This window comes from Oncorhynchus masou, chromosome 22 (assembly GCF_036934945.1).
Source record: "Oncorhynchus masou masou isolate Uvic2021 chromosome 22, UVic_Omas_1.1, whole genome shotgun sequence".
Classification (NCBI taxonomy): domain Eukaryota; kingdom Metazoa; phylum Chordata; class Actinopteri; order Salmoniformes; family Salmonidae; genus Oncorhynchus; species Oncorhynchus masou.
The window spans coordinates 6,128,462-6,152,434 of NC_088233.1; the positions used below are offsets into that span (position 1 = coordinate 6,128,462).

A 23,973-nucleotide genomic window follows, 5' to 3' on the forward strand; every position below is an offset into this window, starting at 1 on the left:
ATCATACTCTGCGTCTCACAAAGACACTGTTTGGAACCAGAAATCTCCAATTTGGACTCATCAGACAAGTACACATTTCCCCCAGTCTAATGTCCATTGCTCGTGTTTCTTGGCCCAAGCAAGTCTCTTCTTATTATTGGTGTATTGCTTATTATTTAGTAGGGATTTCTTTGCAGCAATTCAACCATGAAGGCCTGATTCACTCAGTCTCCTCTAAACAGTTGATGTTGAGATGTGTCTGTTACTTGAACTCTGTGAAGCATTTATTTGGGCTGCAATCTGAGGTGCAATTAACTCTAATGAACATATCCTCTGCAGCAGAGGTAACTCTGGGTCTTCCTTTCCTGTGGCGGTCCTCATGAGAGGCAGTTTCATCAGAGCGCTTGATGGTTTTTGTGACTGCAACTGAAGAAACTTTTAAGGCTCTTGAAATGTTCCGTATTGACTTATCTTCATGATGGGCTTTGTGTGTCTGCACCAGATAGAACTGTTTCGGTTGTCACTTTGTTGTTTTGTTTTTGAAGTGTTCAGTTTCTTATTAAAGAGATGAACACTAACCACGCTGCGCTTTGGTCCGCCTCTCTTTCTCCTGAAGACGATCGTTACAGATGGACTGTCGTTTGTCTTTGCTTATTTGAGCTGTTCTTGCCATAATATGGACTTGGTCTTTTACCAAATAGGGCTGTCTTCTGTATACCAGCCCTACCTTGTCACAACACAACTGATTGGCTCAAACACACTAAGAAGGAAATACATTCCACAAATTAATGAACAACTGTTGATTGAAATGCATTCCAGGTGACTACCTCATAAAGCTGGTTGAGAGAATGCACGAGTGTGCAAAGCAAAGCAATTGTTTTAACTTTTTAAAATTTTACCTTTATTTATCAAGGCAAATGGTTTGCTACTTTGAAGAATCTCAAATATAAAATATATTTTAAATTGTTTAACAATTTTTTTGGTTACGACATGATTCCATGTGTTATTTCATAGTTGTGATGTCTTCACTATTATTCTACAATGTAGAAAATAGTACAAATACCGAAAAACCCTGGAATGAGTAGGTGTGTCCAAACTTTTGACTGGTACTATACATGTAGTGTGTTTCCACTAGTGGTTCCCCCAGTCCACACCCGCGGCCGACCCGCAGACCCCTCGCCACACAGTTTGGGAACCATTAGTGGAAACCCACCACATGCGCCCCACGATTAAAGCTTGGCTCAAGAAGCGCATGCGCCGTCAGGGGGGTGGGGTCTCAGCGGGAGTCTGTCTCAGGAGTTCTCAGCACCGGTGTCATTCGTCATTTGAGGGAGGCTCGCAGCACGATGGGGAACGGCGGTCCTCCTTTATAGAATGACAGGACAATCGGAATAAATGGCGATTTTGAGAAGGAATCGATACCAGCAGTGTTTGCTGTGTTTTGTTTTGTTTATTCAACTATCAGGTTAAGTCATTTGTTTTCTTCCTGTATCTTTTCTGTGTCAGTAGTTCTTTGCAACTGCAAGAGAGTTTGAGGTCTGTGTGAGTGTGTGTGTGTGACCAGACATTAACCGTACCAGACCGGATGACCACAGAATGTAGCCACAACCTTTTGGGCGGATAATATACCGGGCAAAAAAAGGATGCACGAGAAAAAATAATATAGTTTATAGCGTAAAAGGGAAAAAATAAGTTAATATTCTGTGTAAAATGCTATGATTACATAGTTTAGAGGAACCAAGTGACTGACTTGAGTGGCCTAATTGTTTTGGCCAGTGTCCAGTTGTTAATTCCTGTATGGACCAAAATATTCAAATTAACTGAATTTTCCCAATTCAAACTGACACTTTGGTATATATTTTTTTGGTCTCATCAACACTGTATTGTGTACCAAGTAACCTGAGCAATAACTAGGCGATACACTGTATCAGAGTTATTTATTTTTCTTTCTATTTGTGATGTATTTATCAGGAAATACATGAAACGGTCCAGAATTTTACACTAAAAGCTATACACTGCTATAATACACTGCTATGGTAACCATGCAAGTATTGTGCAATACATAAGTGCCCAATAGAGTCCCACAGACCTGACAGGACAGACCGAACATATCAATGCCTTCCTCTCCATCCATCCATTTCTCCATCCTTCCTCCTCCTTCCATCTCATTAACGGTCCCCTCTCCTTTCCATTTCCAGGTGTTTTTTGTTTCAGTGAGCTCTCCTTCATCACAGAACCCAGTGATGTTGTAGTAACAACCAGGGATCCGGTGACCCTGGACTGTGTGGCCCACGGACAGCCTCCCATCACCATCAGATGGCTGAGGAATGGAGTCCGGGTAGAGGAGAGCAAACGACTACAAATCCTGTCCAACGGATCACTGTACATACCTGAGGTCAGGGGAGATGGAGAGGAGTCAGACAAAGGTTTCTATCAATGTCTCTCTCAGAATAGATATGGAGCCATATTAAGCCAAAGATCCCGACTGACTATCACAAGTAAGTATGGAGCATGAGGTAAATACAATGTGTCACTGGAAAGCATACATTGTATATACCTCTTAAAAGGCATATCAAACGCATCATTGCAGGTTGTATGTAGAATGCTATAGAACAACAACATTTTGTAATGACACACACAAACACGTTATTGAGAAAAGTCCTCAGTAAGGTTTTCCATGTCATTAGAAGTGGTCCAGTGTTTCAGGAAGTGGACAGGCCTCTCCTTATTGGTGGTCAAATATTCTTGTGGAGCTATAGACTTCTTTCAAAGAAGAAAAACTGATGGACAGTCTGAAAGATAATTACATACTCAGGTTAACAGGTTATATGTGTAATTTAGGAAAAGTAATATGGAAGCACACGCACACACACACACACACACACACACACACACACCTACACACTTTCACACACACACACACACACACACACACACACACACACACACACACACACACACACACACACACACACACACACACACACACACACACACACACTTTCACACACACACACACACACACACACACACACACACACACACACACACCTACACACTTTCACACACACACCATTTCCTGGAAAATGGGATCAGTCAGTCTGCCGTGTTCTTGTGTTGGTTCATTGTCAGTGTAGACCAGTGCTGTCTCTGTGTGATTTTCCGTCACTTTTAGCCCTTTGTCTGGCCAGCCTTGACTGTTCCTTACTGGCCCGACTGTTCCTTACTGTTCCTTACTGGCCCTGACTGGCCCCGACTGTTCCTTACTGGCCCTGACTGTTCCTTACTGGCCCTGACTGTTCCTTACTGGCCCTGACTGTTCCTTACTGGCCCTGACTGTTCCTTACTGGCCCTGACTGTTCCTTATTGGCCCTGACTGTTCCTTACTGGCCCTGACTGGCCCTGACTGTTCCTTACTGGCCCTGACTGTTCCTTACTGGCCCTTACTGTACCTTACTGGCCCTTACTGTTCCTTACTGGCCCTTACTGTTCCTTACTGGGCCTGACTGGCCATGACTGTTCCTGACTGTTCCTGACTGGTCCTGACTGTTCCTTACTGGCCCTGACTGTTCCTGACTGTTCCTTACTGTTCCTTACTGGCCCTAGCTGTTCCTTACTGGCCCTGACTGTTCCTTACTGGCCCTGACTGTTCCTTACTGGCCCTGACTGTTCCTTACTGGCCCTGACTGTTCCTGACTGGCCCTGGCTGTTCCTTACTGGCCCTGACGGTTCCTGACTGTTCCTGACTGTTTCTTACTGGCCCTGGCGGTTCCTGACTGTTCCTTACTGGCCCCGACGGTTCCTGACTGTTCCTTACTGGCCCTGACGGTTCCTGACTGTTCCTTACTGGCCATGACTGTTCCTGACTGTTCCTGACTGGCCCTGGCTGTTCCTTACTGGCCCTGGCTGTTCCTTACTGGCCCTGGCTGTTCCTTACTGGCCCTGGCTGTTCCTGACTGGCCCTGACTGGCCCTGACTGTTCCTTACTGGCCCTGACTGTTCCTTACTGGCCCTGACTGTTCCTTACTGGCCCTGACTGTTCCTTACTGGCCCTGACTGTTCCTGACTGGCCCTGACTGTTCCTGACTGGCCCTGACTGTTCCTGACTGGCCCTGACCGTTCCTTACTGGCCCTGACTGTTCCTTACTGGCCCTGACTGTTCCTGACTATTCCTTACTGGCCCTGACTGTTCCTTACTGGCCCTGACTGTTCCTTACTGGCCCTTACTGTTCCTTACTGGGCCTGACTGGCCATGACTGTTCCTGACTGTTCCTGACTGGCCCTTACTGTTCCTTACTGGCCCTGACTGTTCCTGACTGTTCCTTACTGTTCCTTACTGGCCCTGACTGTTCCTTACTGTTCCTTACTGGCCCTGACTGTTCCTTACTGGCCCTGGCTGTTCTTTACTGGCCCTGACTGTTCCTGACTGGCCCTGACTGTTCCTTACTGGCCCTGACGGTTCCTGACTGTTCCTGACTGGCCCTGACTGTTTCTTACTGGCCCTGACGGTTCCTGACTGTTCCTTACTGGCCCTGACGGTTCCTGACTGTTCCTGACTGTTTCTTACTGGCCCTGACGGTTCCTGACTGTTCCTTACTGGCCCTGACGGTTCCTGACTGTTCCTTACTGGCCATGACTGTTCCTGACTGTTCCTGACTGGCCCTGGCTGTTCCTTACTGGCCCTGGCTGTTCCTTACTGGCCCTGGCTGTTCCTTACTGGCCCTGGCTGTTCCTTACTGGCCCTGGCTGTTTCTTACTGGCCCTGGCTGTTTCTTACTGGCCCTGACTGTTTCTGACTGGCCCTGACTGTTCCTGACTGTTCCTTACTGGCCCTGACAGTTCCTGACAGTTCCTGACTGGCCCTGACTGTTCCTGACTGTTCCTTACTGGCCCTGACAGTTCCTGACTGGCCCTAAAGAAAAGACTCTGTTGCAGGGCATTAGTTTGTCCACATCTCAGTGGACAGGACAGCTGTCCAGATCTATGGTCTATTGAGCATCACCAGGCCAGTTCTTAGACACAACCACATGGGTTGGCTTCGTTTAGTCTGGTTTATCTTTTTGGTCGGATATTTTTTTCATATTTTCCTGTAGGACATAATTTAGGGATGGGGGGGGGCGATATTTTAAGTATCACTTATTCCTTGTTTATCAAAAGCAACACCAATATCAATGTTGCTTAGTTTATTGTAAGTTTTTATAATAGTTGTTAGATCTGGCAATGATGAGTGTGGCTCCTAAAGGGTTAAAGGTTTTGGCCAGCTGTATGGAGGCTGGGGAGGCAGAGGTTGGAGGAGGGGCATCTCTCTTTCTCTCTGCTGCTCCCCATCATTCCCAGAGGCCCAGAGAGGTCAAGGGTTGCATGAGAAAGTCTTTGTGATGTCACCGCCTGGCCTAGCCTGCTCTGAGCTCTGTGCTGGGTCTGGGGGTTGCCCTGTCCTGCTGTCCTCTGTCCTTTCACTAGTCCGTTGGTCCTTTCAGTGGCTCTCTCATCGCTGACCTCTCCCACACTCACTATCATTGTCAAGGGCAACTCTATTGTTCTATGTATGTATAGACTAGGCCCGATCTGTCAAGCGGGTGACTAGGTTGTATTATCAAACATCTGGAGAGGAGAAAAAAAAATGCTCAGGAAAGGAAAGCTACAAGAGTTCTGTGATGTTTATTATTACGTCTGATTTTCAGTTTGATAACAGTCCGTGTTATACCACTGATGTCATAGAGCAACGTGCTCTATGACATCACACTACACCCGCATCTTTACAATCATACTACAGCAACATTGTTTCATATTCTAAAACAAAACAACTAACAAAAAAACTAAGTCTCTTTTTTTGGGGGGGGGGGGTAGACAATAGCTGTCCAGACCGATAACAGTCTTCGATCCGACCAGGTCTCCCCCCCAATTTGGGCTGAAATTGGATGGACATGGGGGGCTGGGTTTGAACCCTGACCTCCTTTTAAGGGAACCTTTGTGCTATCTGACCTGTCCATTGATCTGCTGTTTACGACAAAGCTAGGCTGGGCTGACCATATTAGTGGAGTAGTCTGCTGCCCGGGCCACACCCCCCAACATGGCTGACCCCGACCACCGGCAGAAACCCCCCACCAGAGAGGATGGCCTGGCCTCTTATCTATGGGTGGGCATTTAGATCATCTTTGCAGGGCCTAGGGTAGTTGGCTCTGGGTGGTGAAGACCTAGGCCTACATTCCATGGTGCCATTGTTTTCAAGATGTTTCTCATGTTACAAAAAAATATTTATTTTTTTTATTTTTTACACCCCCCTTTTTCTTCCCAATTTCGATCTTGTCTCATCGCTGCAACTCCCCAACGTGCTCGGGAGAGGCGAAGGTCGAGTCATGCGTCCCCCGAAACATGACTCGCCAAATCATGTTTCTTGACCCGGAACCCGGCTGCACCAATGTGTCGCTCAACTGATGGCCGTGGTCAGCTTGCAGGCGCCCGGGCCCGCCACAAGGAGTCGCCAGAGCGCGATGAGCCAAGTAAAGCCCCTCCTGGCAAAACCCTCCCCTAACCCAAACCACGCTGTGTCAATTGCGCGCCTCCCTATCGGACTCCCAGTCACAGCCGGTTGTGACACAGCCTGGGATCGAACCCAGGTCTGTAGTGACGCCTCAAGCACTGCGATGCAGTACCTTAGACCGCTACACCACTCAGGAGGCCCTTAACATGTTTTTAATAAGATATTTAGGTGATTATCATATGCAATGGGGAAGGTAGCCATTTGATTGCTGTTCTCTCCAATCCAGGGCAAGGATGACCTTCTCAACATTAGGTTTAGCTTTTATTTGTGTGCAATATTGTTCTTATTAGGCTTCAAATTAAATAGCAAATATTTTTAATTCAAAAATCTGCTTTAGAGCAACATTTTTATGTTGACTTTAATAGGAGAAACTAGTCATTGATTTTCTGTGACTGGGGTCTTTAACATGGTTTTGGCCTGGTCCTGTGACGGGTCTTTAACATGGTATGGTCCTGTGACGGGTCTTTAACATGGTATGGCCCTGTAACTGGGGTCTTTAACATGGTATGGTCCTGTGATTGGGGTCTTTAACATGGTATGGTCCTGTGACTGGGGTCTTTAACATGGTATGGTCCTGTGACTGGGGTCTTTAACATGGTATGGTCCTGTGACTGGGGTCTTTAACATGGTATGGTCCTGTGACTGGGGTCTTTAACATGGTATTGTCCTGGTCCTGTGACTGGGGTCTTTAACATGGTATGGTCCTGTGACTGGGGTCTTTAACATGGTATGGTCCTGTGATTGGGGTCTTTAACATGGTATGGTCCTGTGACTGGGGTCTTTAACATGGTATGGTCCTGTGACTGGGGTCTTTAACATGGTATGGTCCTGTGACTGGGGTATGGTCCTGTGACTGGTCTTTAACATGGTATTGTCTTTAACATGGTCTTTAACATGGTATGGTCCTGTGACTGGGGTCTTTAACATGGTATTGGCCTGGTCATGTGACTGAGAGGGTCAGATGTGTTATCACTAAAAACAAACATATTGAAGGGTAAACGTATTGCCTTTGGTACCTATATGTTTACAGTGGATTTGTGTGAGTTTTAGGGTATGCTTATGGAAAGATTCCTCGTTAATTGCAGGACGTGGCTGAGCTCATCACTCAGCCATCCTGACTCAAATGGACACAACGTTAGTTTCTGTTGTTTCCAATGACACATCGTGTTTGTGTTACGTACTCAATGGTCAGGCAGACAGAACCTTCTAGTGTTCGTTATTGAAGATCTCTGTGATGATTCATTATCATACTTTTATTATTTATATTCCTCCTCTTCCTCCGCCTCCTCCTTCTTCATCTATCTGCAGTCTTAAAGCCTTATCTCACGAGAGCCAGTCCATTGATTTGTGTTAATTTATGACCAATCATCATTCAATGCCATTCTCCCATTGATCTATTGATTGTTCTATTGATTCGGACCAGCTGACCAGCTGCACAGATGATTGGCTCAAAGACAAGAGCGTGGTGGCTGGGATGTATTAAACTCCCTCGTGGGTTCAGATCACATTTATCAACGTCAGGATTTGACAAGACTTGACCTTATATCTTCAAACTATTAGATTGAAAGCTGAATATTCAAATTCCCAAGCAAAGTTGTTGAAATCAATGCAGTCGTTTTGTGAAACACTTGATAACAAGTTCATCAGAGAAACATTTTTAAATGGTTAGGGTCCTACAGACATTCCAGTCAGTCATTTGTTCTTAACTGCCACACCTGGACTTAATGGTAAAGTAAATAAATACATTTGAATATGTTGCACCAGTTTGCATCTAGAACTCATGAACTCCCTGGTTATTCTATGTGTGTTCTGAGGGCAGTCTGTGTGTTCTGAGGGCAGTCTGTGTGTTCTGAGGGCAGTCTGTGTGTTCTGAGGGCAGTCTGTGTGTTCTGAGGGCAGTCTGTGTGTTCTGAGGGCAGTCTGTGTGTTCTGAGGGCAGTCTGTGTGTTCTGAGGGCAGTCTGTGTGTTCTGAGGGCAGTCTGTGTGTTCTGAGGGCAGTCTGTGTGTTCTGAGGGCAGTCTGTGTGTTCTGAGGGCAGTCTGTGTGTTCTAAGGGCAGTCTGTGTGTTCTAAGGGCAGTCTGTGTGTTCTGAGGGCAGTCTGTGTGTTCTAAGGGCAGTCTGTGTGTTCTGAGGGCAGTCTGTGTGTTCCGAGGGCAGTCTGTGTGTTCTGAGGGCAGTCTGTGTGTTCTAAGGGCAGTCTGTGTGTTCTAAGGGCAGTCTGTGTGTTCTAAGGGCAGTCTGTGTGTTCTAAGGGCAGTCTGTGTGTTCTGAGGGCAGTCTGTGTGTTCTGAGGGCAGTCTGTGTGTTCTGAGGGCAATCTGTGTGTTCTAAGGGCAGTCTGTGTGTTCTAAGGTCAGTTTAGAACATTGAGCCTCGTGGGCAGAGTTACATTGAGTCTTAGGTTGAGTGACCACTGCTTCCTTTGGCCAGACTGTGTGTTGTGTCCCATAGCTAATTGGTCTTTCATTGTGTGCTCCAGATATCTCACCGTTCGTGGTGCATCCTGTGCTTTTGGAGGTGACTGAGAGTTCCGTGGCCAGGTTCACCTGTCAGGTGACCTCTAACCCTCCTGCCAGCGTGACCTGGGAGCTAGACCAAAGCACACTACCGCTGGAGACAGACAGGTACAGTATATATGAATATCGGGGCAAAAATGTGTTTTAATGTAAAAGGTTCTACAAGCGATGTTTAGGGTCTGCAGCTGGACCATGCTTACCATGACCACGAGTTGTGGTCAAGAAGCATTTGTCATTCCACTCCATAGCTGTATAGTTTTTAAAATATTATTCAAATCAGACTAGTATGGTATTAATATGTGTGTTTATGTTAGGGTACAATTCAATATAGAAGACCGCATTTGTCTCTTGAGTTTACTTCAATCTCATCGCTTTTTGGGGGGGGGTTTGTGTTTATACTGTTCTATCAGGTCCTGGTACTAACTATCACTGACTATACCGTGTCACTCTAGAATCACAGTCCTGCCCAACGGAGTTCTTCAGATCCACAACGTCCAGCTAGAGGATGCTGGGAAGTACCGCTGTGTGGCCACCAATATCGGCAACCGCGTCAACAGCAGCGAGGCAACGCTGTCCGTTATCAAACCAGGTAATTGAGAATAAGAACTGTCAACAACACATTTATTCAATAAAGGAAGCAATCTGTGTATTTCTCCTATGGACAGCTGTATCACGTCTCCACTTCCTGGTATATTTCCATTAATGTACATAGAAACGTTGTTTATTGCTTTAATGCTTACTTGACATGTGTCTTGGTCTTCCTATCTTTTTCAGGTGTTGGCCCTAAGCCCCGTCAGATGCCCCGGATCGTAGCGGGCCCCCAGAATGTGACGGTGTCCCTCCACCACACTGTGGTTCTGGAGTGTATCGCTACGGGCAACCCCAGACCCATCATATCCTGGAGCCGAGCCGACAGTAAACCCATTGACGTGTACAATGCCAGGGTGCTGGGCAGGTAAGACAGACATACACCATGGATGTTTTTTGAATCACGCTTAAACTGAGAATCAACGATCTGACGTTCGCCCCCAATACTGCTGTTTACTTTGTTCGTGGCCGCCTGTACCTTTAATCAACGTCCTATATAGCTTGGCCTTTTAATCAGTGGTTGTATTAGTATTATTTAAGACATCTGTTGTGTTTTATGTTCTTTTGTTTTACTACAGTGTTTTGTTTTAATGGTAAAAGTGTGTTTAACGGTAAAGTGTGTTTCAAATGCGTCAAGTTTGATATGTGTTTTTCTGTCAGTGGGAACCTCTTGATCAGTAATGTGAAGCCTCAGCACAATGGAGTCTACATCTGTAGAGCCTCCACACCAGGAACTCGTAACTACACCAACGCTGCTGCCAACCTCACCGTGCTCGGTGGGTACAATACTTGGGTACATTTCCTTCCCGCACAACAGAATAAACCTGTTCAGTCGATAATCTTCATTGAAAGTGTTTTTTTGTTGGTGTCCAGGATTGGCTTAAATCTGTGTCTCCGATTCCAGAATCTTATGCCCATATTCATTGCTCCAATATACAGTGGGACAAAACATTATTTAGTCAGCCACCAATTGTGCAAGTTCTCCCACTTAAAAAGATGGAAAATAATAACTTCAAATGACAGACAAAATGGGAAAAAAATCCAGAAAATCACATTATAGGATTTTTAATTAATTTATTTGCAATTTATGGTGGAAAATAATAATAATGATGAAAATTACAGACCTCTCTCATATTTTTAAGTGGGAGAACTTGCACAATTGGTGGCTGACTAAATACTTTTTTACCCCACTGTATGTGTTTTCAGACAACAATGTAAGGTACTGGAACCACAGATATCAAACTGTTATATTGTCTTTGACCTCAACCATCATCCGTGTATGTTTTGGATGGAATTGAATAGTGTTTTTTCAGACACTCAAAGAGCTGTATAAAGTAAAGGGGAAACTAACCTCATCTACCCGTTAAAGGGGAAACTAACCTCATCTACCCGTTAAAGAGGAAACCTCATCTACCAGTGAAAGAGGAAACTAACCTCATCTACCAGTTAAAGAGGAAACTAACCTCATCTACCAGTTAAAGAGGAAACTAACCTCATCTACCAGTTAAAGGGGAAACCTCATCTACCTGTTAAAGAGGAAACTAACCTCATCTACCAGTTAAAGGGGAAACCTCATCTACCAGTTAAAGGGGAAACTAACCTCATCTACCAGTTAAAGAGGAAACTAACCTCATCTACCAGTTAAAGGGGAAACTAACCTCATCTACCAGTTAAAGGGGAAACTAACCTCATCTACCAGTTAAAGGGGAAACCTCATCTACCAGTTAAAGGGGAAACTAACCTCATCTACCAGTTAAAGGGGAAACTAACCTCATCTACCAGTTAAAGGGGAAACTAACCTCATCTACCCGTTAAAGAGGAAACCTCATCTACCAGTGAAAGAGGAAACTAACCTCATCTACCAGTTAAAGAGGAAACTAACCTCATCTACCAGTTAAAGGGGAAACCTCATCTACCTGTTAAAGAGGAAACTAACCTCATCTACCAGTTAAAGGGGAAACCTCATCTACCAGTTAAAGGGGAAACTAACCTCATCTACCAGTTAAAGAGGAAACTAACCTCATCTACCAGTTAAAGGGGAAACTAACCTCATCTACCAGTTAAAGGGGAAACTAACCTCATCTACCAGTTAAAGGGGAAACCTCATCTACCAGTTAAAGGGGAAACTAACCTCATCTACCAGTTAAAGGGGAAACTAACCTCATCTACCAGTTAAAGGGGAAACCTCATCTACCAGTTAAAGGGGAAACTAACCTCATCTACCAGTTAAAGGGGAAACCTCATCTACCAGTTAAAGAGGAAACTAACCTCATCTACCAGTTAAAGGGGAAAAACCTCATCTACCAGTTAAAGGGGAAACTAACCTCATCTACCAGTTAAAGGGGAAACTAACCTCATCTACCAGTTAAAGGGGAAACCTCATCTACCAGTTAAAGGGGAAACTAACCTCATCTACCAGTTAAAGAGGAAACTAACCTCATCTACCAGTTAAAGGGGAAACTAACCTCATCTACCAGTTAAAGAGGAAACTAACCTCATCTACCAGTTAAAGGGGAAACTAACCTCATCTACCAGTTAAAGGGGAAACTAACCTCATCTACCAGTTAAAGAGGAAACTAACCTCATCTACCAGTTAAAGAGGAAACTAACCTCATCTACCAGTTAAAGGGGAAACTAACCTCATCTACCAGTTAAAGGGGAAACTAACCTCATCTACCAGTTAAAGGGGAAACTAACCTCATCTACCAGTTAAAGAGGAAACTAACCTCATCTACCAGTTAAAGGGGAAACTAACCTCATCTACCAGTTAAAGGGGAAACTAACCTCATCTACCAGTTAAAGAGGGAAACTAACCTCATCTACCAGTTAAAGAGGAAACTAACCTCATCTACCAGTTAAAGGGGAAACTAACCTCATCTACCAGTTAGCGTGAAACTAACCTCATCTATCAGTTAAAGGGGAAACTAACCTCATCTACCTGTTAAAGAGGAAACTAACCTCATCTACCAGTTAAAGGGGGAAACTAACCTCATCTACCTATCTACCTGTTAAAGGGGAAACTAACCTCATCTATCAGTTAAAGGGGAAACTAACCTCATCTACCTGTTAAAGAGGAAACTAACCTCATCTACCAGTTAAAGGGGAAACTAACCTCATCTACCAGTTAAAGGGGAAACTAACCTCATCTACCAGTTAAAGAGGAAACTAACCTCATCTACCAGTTAAAGGGGAAACTAACCTCATCTACCAGTTAGAGGGGAAACTAACCTCATCTACCAGTTAGAGGAAACTAACCTCATCTACCAGTTAGAGGGGAAACTAACCTCATCTACCAGTTAGAGGAAACTAACCTCATCTACCAGTTAAAGGGGAAACTAACCTCATCTACCAGTTAAAGGGGAAACTAACCTCATCTACCAGTTAGAGGAAACAAACCTCATCTACCAGTTAAAGGGGAAACTAACCTCATCTACCAGTTAAAGGGGAAACTAACCTCATCTACCAGTTAAAGGGGAAACTAACCTCATCTACCAGTTAGAGGAAACAAACCTCATCTACCAGTTAGAGGGGAAACTAACCTCATCTACCTGTTAAAGAGGAAACAAACCTCATCTACCAGTTAAAGGGGAAACTAACCTCATCTACCAGTTAAAGGGGAAACTAACCTCATCTACCAGTTAAAGGGGAAACTAACCTCATCTACCAGTTAAAGAGGAAACTAACCTCATCTACCAGTTAAAGGGGAAACCTCATCTACCAGTTAAAGGGGAAACTAACCTCATCTACCAGTTAAAGGGGAAACTAACCTCATCTACCAGTTAAAGAGGAAACTAACCTCATCTACCAGTTAAAGGGGAAACTAACCTCATCTACCAGTTAAAGGGGAAACCTCATCTACCAGTTAAAGAGGAAACTAACCTCATCTACCAGTTAAAGGGGAAACTAACCTCATCTACCAGTTAAAGGGGAAACCTCATCTACCAGTTAAAGGGGAAACTAACCTCATCTACCAGTTAAAGAGGAAACTAACCTCATCTACCATTTAAGGGAAACTAACCTCATCTACCAGTTAAAGGGGAAACTAACCTAATCTACCCGCTGTTATGTCCCTCCAGAGCCTCCGTCCATGGTGGAGAGGCCAGAGAGCCAGACTCGTCCCAGGGCTGGCACTGCCCGTTTCATGTGCCAGGCTCAGGGTGTGCCGCCACCTCGCATCACCTGGCTGAAAAATGGAGAGGAGGTGCACCTGAACGGCAGGATCAAGATGTACAACAGGTAGAGCCTTAACGTATTTCACCTTATTAAACTTATTAGACAATTCACCACTTATCCCTAAACAAATCAAAATTTAGCTGTTTCATTTTCTTTTAGATTAGAAAACTTCACAGTTTCAGTATAACAAGAACAGATTGTAGTAATAGTGCCCTACATTTGCGGAAATCTAATCACAATGTCTACATATTAAAAACTGTATGAAGGGGAATTGGGAGAACCCCCCCCCCCCCGCCCATTTCCTGATTGTACTCGATGTTCACTAATTCTGTGTTTCCCTCCACAGTAAACTGGTGATCACTCAGATCATCCCGGAGGATGATGCCATCTACCAGTGTGTGGCGGAGAACGAGCAGGGCAGCGTTCTGTCCCTGGCACGCCTCATCGTGGTGATGTCTGAGGATCGGCCCAGCGCGCCCAGGAACATCCACGCTGAAACCATCTCCTCCTCAGCCATCCTACTGGCCTGGGAGAGACCCATCTACAACGCTGACAAAGTCATTGCTTACTCTGTACACTACATGAAAGCTGAGGGTAAATTACTTGTTATAAGTGTGTATGAGCCTTAATAATGTCCTTATTACAGATGTAGGATCTTAATTTGTGCAAGTTTGCTACAGCAGGAAAATAATCCTGCAGCAACATGAATTATTATTATGTGGATTCTAATTAATGGACATTTTTGGAAAGGGTTGAAATATATTTCATTTGGGCAAATCAAGTCTGACATTTCAAAGTGGAAATTACAAACTTTAGAGAAAGCCTTTTTAAACCTCAAAAACATTGGAAGTTTGCATTTCCTGCCGTGCAGGAAAATTCTCAGCAACAAAATAGTGATCAAATTAAGATCCTACATCTGTATAATGCTGGCATAAGTCATCACATACTCTGTACACTACATGAATCCCGAAGGCAGGAGTAAAGACAGAGAGAGGGAGGAATTAACATGTTGTCTTACAAGGATAGATGACAAAAGGAATGTCCACAAGCCACAGCTATTTGATCTCTCTAGGAAAAGAGATGATTTATCGGAAGGGACTTTCTGGTTAAAACACGATGACAATTCAAATATTGTTTGATATGTGGGCATTCTAAAGAAATCACTGGCGAGAATAACAGAGGCATGGAAAAGGTTGTTTTTTCTTCATACATTCATCTTTTCTGTCCAGAAAATAATTTAATTTAAAAAATATATATATATATATTTTGTACCAATATGTTACAGGCGCCAAAGGTCACTGAGAACTGTTGCAAATTGTGGTTGAACTTGTTGAACTTCACAATGAAGGTATTGAAAGGAGTGAGTCCAGTCTATCTCAATAGACTATGGAGGCAGGCAGGGCTCTAACCTCTAGTAGTCTAATGTGTGACCAGCTTTCCTTGGAGGCCATCTGTTGTCGCCACGGCGAGGTCGAGGTTTAAGCAGGAAGAATGGCCTACGCTCCAAAATAACAACAGCTACGGCGCGCCATTGTCCAACCTCAACCTTCTCAACCACACCGCTCTCGCTCTTAAAGGGACAGGACACCATTTTCTTTAAGCCTGATATAATGGTTTTGAAATCGGACTTACTCTTGTCTACTATTCCAGACCAAACAGACCTCCAAACACTTGTAATGTTAGAAGATAATCTACAAACTATCAAAATAAAGAAAGTCACACACTCCATATATAAACTCCCAGCAATTGAATGGGTATTTATCAACATTTCGACATCACTGTGCCTTCCTCAGGGTCCACAAGGAGAACCTGAAGAAGGCACAGTGATGCCGAAATGTGATGCATTAGTCAGCACCTCCACACAAATACATGTTTCTGGGTGTGTGCCAGCTAATGTTTTTTAATCAGAAGATAATCTACAACATTAGTTAACTGACATTTTAAACAACAATAATTGCTGACAGTTGCTAAAGATTAAAAATTAAATTAAAAAGTGGATACAGACAAATGTAAACAAAACGTTTTTCTTTAACTCACAGGTTAGGACTGTTTGAGGCCTTTAGGCAGGAAAGACATGTTACAGATTAGGACTGTTTGAGGCCTTTAGGCAGGAAAGTCAGGGTAGCCTAGTGGTTGGAGCGTTGGACTAGTATCCGAAAGGTTGCAATTTAGAATCCCTGAGCTGACAAGGTACAAATCTGTCGTCCTGCCCCTGAACAGGCAGTTAACCCACTTTCCTAGGCCGTCATTGAAAATAAGAATTTGTTCTTAACTGACTTGCCTAGTAAAATAAAGGTAAAATTAAAAATTAAAACATGTCACAGGGAATGTGCCTCTGCTCTGCATAAGGTCAATGTTTACAGAAGATCTGAGGGGCAAGAGAGAGACTATTAGCAGAAAGACTACCCAGCAAACCAGAAACATTCCCGGAACATTAGCTAACATTCCCTGTAATAGTCCAAGGGCCACCTACCAGAAATGTGTTGCTCCGTGACCCAGAAAACTGAACTGCAACATTATGTATATAGTGCTATGAGCATGAATGATTCAAAACTTGTAAAAGTTGCACATAACTTTGATTTAAAGAAATAAAAATGTATGATATTTAGCATCAAAAACACAGTTTGACTTTGGTTACTTTTGTTAGCTTCTTATCTCGCATTGTTTTTGGATTCCTCCGGTCCGGCGTTTCTTTTTGCAAACATGGACAATGGAATGTGTGTAACAATGGTAACCAAGATGGAACATGGCAACCTCAGAATGTTGCTAAGGGGAAATGACCCAAAATGGGATATGATTTTGAAATTGTACCTTTTTTTAAATTTATAATGTTTTAATTAATTTGCAATTTTTACAAGTTGTAGATCACAAATTCTTCAACTTAATCACAATTATCTACAAAATGATGTTGCCATTTTCCAGTTCTGTTTCAAGGCTGGTGGGTAGCCCTTTGACTACAAGTCATAGTTAAGGTTTTATCTAACGTTGGGATGATAACACCCCCCCCAAAAAAAAACATTCAAACAATTTTTTTTTAAATGAAATATCCGTAGAACGTTCTCCTAACTATAATGTTGTGCACTACATCTGTAACAGCCACCCACAGAACATTCCCCAAACGTTCTAATTAGGTTTCCAGATCATGTAATAACACATATTTTGAGCATACTGTCGCAAACAAAATGTAAGAGCAACGTTCGCAGAACCAATTTTGGTTTGCTGGGTAGTTTACCCAAACAGTGAATTCAATTTGTTTATATACCACCTGGTTATGAAGATCTCTGGTCTTTTTACATCTATTTAATTTGTTTTATTTCTCATTTATTTAACCAGGTCCCATTGAGGTATTTCCTCTTTTTTAAAGGGAGCCCTACATTTGAAGCATCTCACACCTATGCTTTTCATCTGCTCTCTATCCATTCCAGGACTAAACAATGAGGAGTATCAGGCAGTGATTGGCAACGACACGACCAGCTACATCATAGATGACTTGGAGCCAGCCTGGAACTACTCTTTCTACATTGTGGCCTATATGCCAATGGGAGCGAGCCGTATGTCTGACCAAGTCTGTCAACACACTCTGGAGGACGGTGAGTAAGGACATACAAATTTGTATACTTTTTTTTTTTTGTCACACCAAATAAAATCTACTTGAATTGAATTGAGTTGAGCAGTAGAGGACAGGGACCCAATGATTCCCTAAATGATTCACTAAATCGCTTCATTTGAGATAATATTGCCGTAATATTCAGGGAAACGATGTGAGTCAATGTATTATCGTATTACTATTTATTATATTGAATATACATATTCACTCGTATTATTCTTCAGATATTGGCTCTTCTGAAGAAGGTTTTTAACCTTTTGTAATGATGTTAAACATATTATGTGATTGTTTTACCTTTGTTTAGTTGATGCACTGATTGGAAGTCGCTTTGGAAATGAGAATCTGTTAAATGACTAATATATAATGATTTATATGATGTCGCTCTTCCTGTTCCCTCAGTGCCCCTACGTACCCCGGAGCTCAGTCTGACCAGCCACAGCCCTACAGACATCCAGGTGTCGTGGCAACCCCTGTCCACCAAACTGTCCCGTGGTAACATCTGGGCCTACCGACTCTCCTACCGCACGGCCACAGACGCCACGGTTTTGTCTGTGGAACTGGCCCAGAACAACACCCAGTACCTCCTCGGTGACCTTCAACCTGATACCATCTACCTTCTCCGGATCTCTGCAGCCACCAGGGTGGGGTGGTGTGAACCCTCCTCCTGGACCTCCCACCGCACTCCCAAAACCTCCAGTAATAAAGGTGACTAACATCACACCCTAACCCAATACCTCCAGTAATAAATGTAACTACATCACACACTAACCCTAACCCAATACCTCCAGTAATAAAGGTGACTAACATCACACACTAACCCTAACCCAAAACCTCCAGTAATAAAGGTGACTAACATCACACCCTAACCCAATACCTCAAGTAATAAAGGTGACTAACATCACACCCTAACCCAATACCTCCAGTAATAAAGGTAACTAACATCACACCCTAACCCAATACCTCCAGTAAAAGGTATCTAACATCACACCCTAACCCAATACCTCCAGTAATAAAGGTAACTACAGCACACCCTAACCCAATACCTCCAGTAATAAAGGTAACTAACATCACACCCTAACCCAATACCTCCAGTAAAAGGTATCTAACATCACACCCTAACCCAATACCTCCAGTAATAAAGGTAACTACAGCACAGCCTAACCCAATACCTCCAGTAATAAAGGTAACTAACATCACACCCTAACCCAATACCTCCAGTAAAAGGTATCTAACATCACACCCTAACCCAATACCTCCAGTAATAAATGTAACTACAGCACACCCTAACCCAATACCTCCAGTAATAAAGGTAACTAACATCACACCCTAACCCAATACCTCCAGTAAAAGGTATCTAACATCACACCCTAACCCAATACCTCCAGTAATAAAGGTAACTACATCACACCCTAACCCAATACCTCCAGTAATAATGGTGACTAACATCACACCCTAACCCTTACCCAATACCTCCAGTAATAATGGTGACTAACATCACACCCTAACCCAATACCTCCAGTAATAAAGGTAACTAACATCACACCCTAACCCAATACCTCCAGTAATAAAGGTGACTAACATCACACCCTAACCCAATACCTCCAGTAATAAAGGTGACTAACATCACACCCTAACCCAATACCTCCAGTAATAAAGGTGACTAACATCACACCCTAACCCAATACCTCCAGTAATAAAGGTGACTAACATCACACCCTAACCCAATACCTCCAGTAATAAAGGTGACTAACATCACACCCTAACCCAATACCTCCAGTAATAAAGGTGACTAACATCACACCCTAACCCTAACCCAATACCTCCAGTAATAAAGGTGACTAACATCACACCCTAACCCAATACCTCCAGTAATAAAGGTAACTACATCACACCCTAACCCTAACCCAATACCTCCAGTAATAAAGGTAACTACATCACACCCTAACCCTAACCCAATACCTCCAGTAATAAAGGTGACTAACATCACACCCTAACCCAATACCTCCAGTAATAAAGGTGACTAACATCACACCCTAACCCAATACCTCCAGTAATAAAGGTGACTAACATCACACCCTAACCCAATACCTCCAGTAATAAAGGTGACTAACATCACACCCTAACCCAATACCTCCAGTAATAAAGGTGACTAACATCACACCCTAACCCTAACCCAATACCTCCAGTAATAAAGGTGACTAACATCACAGCCTAACCCAATACCTCCAGTAATAAAGGTGACTAACATCACACCCTAACCCAATACCTCCAGTAATAAAGGTAACTAACATAGGGTGATCCAGCTTGTAGTCAGGTCCACATCTGATTGGTCAGGCTACTGTAATGATGTAGTCAGGTCCACATCTGATTGGTCAGGCTACTGTAATGATGTAGTCAGGTCCACATCTGATTGGTCAGGCTACTGTAATGATGTAGTCAGGTCCACATCTGATTGGTCAGGCTACTGTAATGATGTAGTCAGGTCCACATCTGATTGGTCAGGCTACTGTAATGATTTAGTCAGGTCCACATCTGATTGGTCAGGCTACTGTATTGATGTAGTCAGGTCCACATCTGATTGGTCAGACTACTGTATTGATGTAGTCAGGTCCACATCTGATTGGTCAGGCTACTGTAATACGTTAGACCAGGGTTGGCATCCTATTCCGTATTTAGTGCACTACTTTAGACCAGGGTTGGCACCCTATTCCATTTTAGTGCACTATTTTTAACCAGGGCCCATCTGCTTGGTCACTTATAGAAGTGTGTCCCTACTGGTGGGTCATGGTCAGTTCCTCTTGGATAAAGGTTAGGGTTATGTGGTAGGGATAGTCTTCTCACACACAGTGGTTGTGTTTCTCTCTGTGAATCCCTAGCCTAGCCAAGCCTAGTCCCATGCAGAGTTCCTCAAGCTGGTTTCAAGCGCACAAAGCAGCAGGTGTTTATTGTAAAGGACCACAGGAGGAGGCAGGTATCTGGGTCCAGGGGCAGGCAGAAGGTCATACACAGGAGGAGGCAGGTAGCTGGGTCCAGGGGCAGGCAGAAGGTCATACACAGGAGGAGGCAGGTAGCTGGGTCCAGGGGCAGGCAGAAGGTCATACACAGGAGGAGGCAGGTAGCTGGGTCCAAGGGCAGGCAGAAGGTCATACACAGGAGGAGGCAGCTAGCTGGGTCCAGGGGCAGGCACAAGGTCATACACAGGAGGAGGCAGGTAGCTGGGTCCAGGGGCAGGTAGAACGTCATACACAGGAGGAGGCAGGTAGCTGGGTCCAGGGGCAGGCAGAAGGTCATACACAGGAGGAGGCAGGTAGCTGGGTCCAGGGGCAGGCAGAAGGTCATACACAGGAGGAGGCAGCTAGCTGGGTCCAGGGGCAGGCAGAAGGTCATACACAGGAGGAGGCAGGTAGCTGGGTCCAGGGGCAGGCAGAAGGTCATACACAGAGGGTCCAAAAAGGCAACAGTACAGGCAGGGAAAAGGCTAGTAACGTCCTCCGGGAGACCAGGCAATAGGTAGATAACAGGAAATCCGATAGGCTTAAAGTACATGCAGGGAATAGACAAAAGGCGTCGTTAGTGAGGCAGACCAAAAACTATCATACACAGGAGGATTAAATCATGGGGAAAACAGAGCTCCGAAAGACCTCACAGTGACGGGGTGCAAAGAACTGAACTAAATAGTGTGTGATAATGATATACAGGTGAGTGAACAGGTGATTAGAAATTAGGTGATTGGGATCTGCGTTCAGGGGATCTCGGTGTTTGAGGGTGTGAGTTGGAAGCAGACGTTACAAGATGTGTGTAGGAAAGACGTACACTCCTACATCTGAATCGGCCCCTATGTGCCCTGGCCTGTAGCGGTGCCTGTATGTGTCCTTCATCATCCTCTTCATACCGACTCTCCTTCCTGTGTCCTTCATCCTCTTCGTACCGACACTCCTTCCTGTGTCCTTCATCATCCTCTTCATCCCGACTCTCCTTCATGTGTCCTTCATCATCCTCTTCATCCCGACTCTCCTTCCTGTGTCCTTCATCATCCTCTTCCTCCCTGCTCTCCTTCCTGTGTCCTTCATCATCCTCTTCATGCCGACTCTACTTCCTGTGTCCTTCATCATCCTCTTCATGCCGACTCTCCTTCATGTGTCCTTCATCATCCTCTTCATGCCGACTCTCCTTCATGTGTCCTTCATCATCCTCTTCATGCCGACTCTACTTCCTGTGTCCTTCATCCTCTTCGTACCGACTCTACTTCCTGTGTCCTTCATCATCCTCTTCGTACCGACTCTACTTCCTGTGTCCTTCATCATCCTCTTCGTACCGACTCTCCTTCCTGTGTCCTTCATCATCCTCTTCGTACCGACTCTCCTTCCTGTGTCCTTCATCATCCTCTTCATCCCGACTCTCTTTCCTGTGTCCTTCATCATCCTCTTCATGCCGACTCTACTTCCTGTGTCCTTCATCATCCTCTTCGTACCGACTCTCCTTCCTGTGTCCTTCATCATCCTCTTCATACCTGCTCTCCTTCCTGTGTCCCCACAGTGCCACCTGCCCCACTGCTGCAGCAACTGGAGCCTCTCAACTGCACCTCCATCTTGGTTCGATGGCAGCCATCTCCAGGCTCCGTGGTCGTCCAGGGTTACCGGCTCTGTTACCATGAGGAGGGCCAACCAGAACAGCCCTCCATCCAGCTCCAGCCTGAGGACACAGAATACACCATCAGTGGCCTGGGTGAGTGATAGTTACAGTAGGTAAAGATTGGGTATAGGTATAGATTGGGTATAGGTATAGATTGGGTATAGGCGGGTCTAGATATAGATTGGGTATAGATTGGGTATAGGTGGGTATAGATATAGATTGGGTATAGGCGGGTATAGGTATGGATTTGGTACAAGTGGGTATAGATTGGGTACCAGTGGGTATAGATTGGGTACAAGCGGGTATAGGTATAGTTTGGGTATAGGTATAGATACCCAATCTATACCTATACCCAATCTATACTTATACCCGCCTATACCCAATCTATATCTATACCCACCTATACCTAATTATAGGTGGGTGTAAGTATAGATTGGGTATAGGTGGGTATAGATATAGATTGTATATAGACATAGATTGGGTATAGATATAGATTGGGTATAAGTAAGGATTGGGTATAGGTGGATGTAAGTATAGATTGGGTATAGGTGGCTATAGATATAGATTGGTATAGACATTGATTGGGCATAGGTGGGTATAGATATAGATTGGGTATAAACATAGATTGGGTATAGGTGGGTATAAGTATAGATTGGGTATAGGTAGGTATAGGTCAAATCAAATCAAATTTTATTTGTCACATACACATGGTTAGCAGATGTTAATGCGAGTGTAGCGAAATGCTTGTGCTTCTAGTTCTGACAATGCAGTAATAACCAACAAGTAATCTAACTAACAATTCCAAAACTACTGTCTTATACACACAAGTGTAAGGGGATAAAGAATATGTACATAAAGATATATGAATGAGTGATGGTACAGAGCAGCATAGGCAAGATACAGTAGATGATATCGAGTACAGTATATACATATGAGATGAGTATGTAAACAAAGTGGCATAGTTAAAGTGGCTAGTGATACATGTATTACATAAAGATGCAGTAGATGATATAGAGTACAGTATATACGTATACATATGAGATGAATAATGTAGGGTATGTAAACATTATATTAGGTAGCATTGTTTAAAGTGGCTAGTGATATATTTTACATCATTTCCCATCAATTCCCATTATTAAAGTGGCTGGAGTTGAGTCAGTGTCAGTGTGTTGGCAGCAGCCACTCAATGTTAGTGGTGGCTGTTTAACAGCCTGATGGCCTTGAGATAGAAGCTGTTTTTCAGTCTCTCGGTCCCAGCTTTGATGCACCTGTACTGACCTCGGTGGGTATAGATATAGATTGGGTATAGGTGGGTATAGATAGATTGGGTATAGGTGGGTATAGATATAGATTGGGTATAGGTGGGTGTAAGTATAGATTGAGTATAGGTGGGTATAGATATAGATTGGGTATAGGTGGGTATAGATATAGATTGGGTATAGGTGGGTATAGGTATAGATTGGGTATAGGTGGGTGTAAGTATAGATTGGGTATAGGTGGGTATAGATATAGATTGGGTATAGGTGGGTATAGAACTCCAGCTTGAGGACACAGAATGAAACATCAGTGGCCTGGGGAGTTTCTGGCTCCCTGTGTTGTTGTAAAACATCGGGGAGGGGCTTATTTTGTATATGCACTGACATCTTTTAATGTCTTCTTGCTCTTTCTCTCCGTCCGTGCCCATTCAGTACGGCCTGGCCCTTGTTTCCTAAACAGACCCCCTCTCCTCCCCAGCCCCCCTCTCCATCCCGATCCTGGTCCTGTTTGTGCTGTCTTACCAACTCTTTGTGGTCCTTGTCACTTCTGGCATCGCGATGACCGTATGAGTTGTGAAGACGGCACACACAGACCTGGGACCAGGCTACTCTAGTCACTGTCCAGTCCCCTCCCCAGTGTCTCTCCATTCCCTCTCCCAGCATTGTGTGAGCAGCA

General features: G+C 44.1%; 1 protein-coding gene across 1 annotated transcript in view; it reads left to right on the plus strand.

Annotated features, from left to right (window-relative positions):
• The first annotated feature begins 1,374 nt into the window (after window positions 1-1,374).
• LOC135509779 (protogenin B-like) overlaps window positions 1,375-23,973 on the plus strand; it is a 46,420-nt gene continuing 23,821 nt past the window's right edge. The window contains exons 1-11 of the mRNA XM_064930679.1: window positions 1,375-1,444; window positions 2,178-2,477; window positions 9,005-9,149; window positions 9,494-9,630; window positions 9,816-9,996; window positions 10,290-10,405; window positions 13,706-13,865; window positions 14,149-14,396; window positions 17,228-17,392; window positions 17,809-18,114; window positions 21,946-22,134. Coding sequence (XP_064786751.1) covers window positions 1,375-1,444; window positions 2,178-2,477; window positions 9,005-9,149; window positions 9,494-9,630; window positions 9,816-9,996; window positions 10,290-10,405; window positions 13,706-13,865; window positions 14,149-14,396; window positions 17,228-17,392; window positions 17,809-18,114; window positions 21,946-22,134 — 2,017 coding nt within the window. The remainder of the gene's footprint in view (window positions 1,445-2,177; window positions 2,478-9,004; window positions 9,150-9,493; window positions 9,631-9,815; window positions 9,997-10,289; window positions 10,406-13,705; window positions 13,866-14,148; window positions 14,397-17,227; window positions 17,393-17,808; window positions 18,115-21,945; window positions 22,135-23,973) is intronic.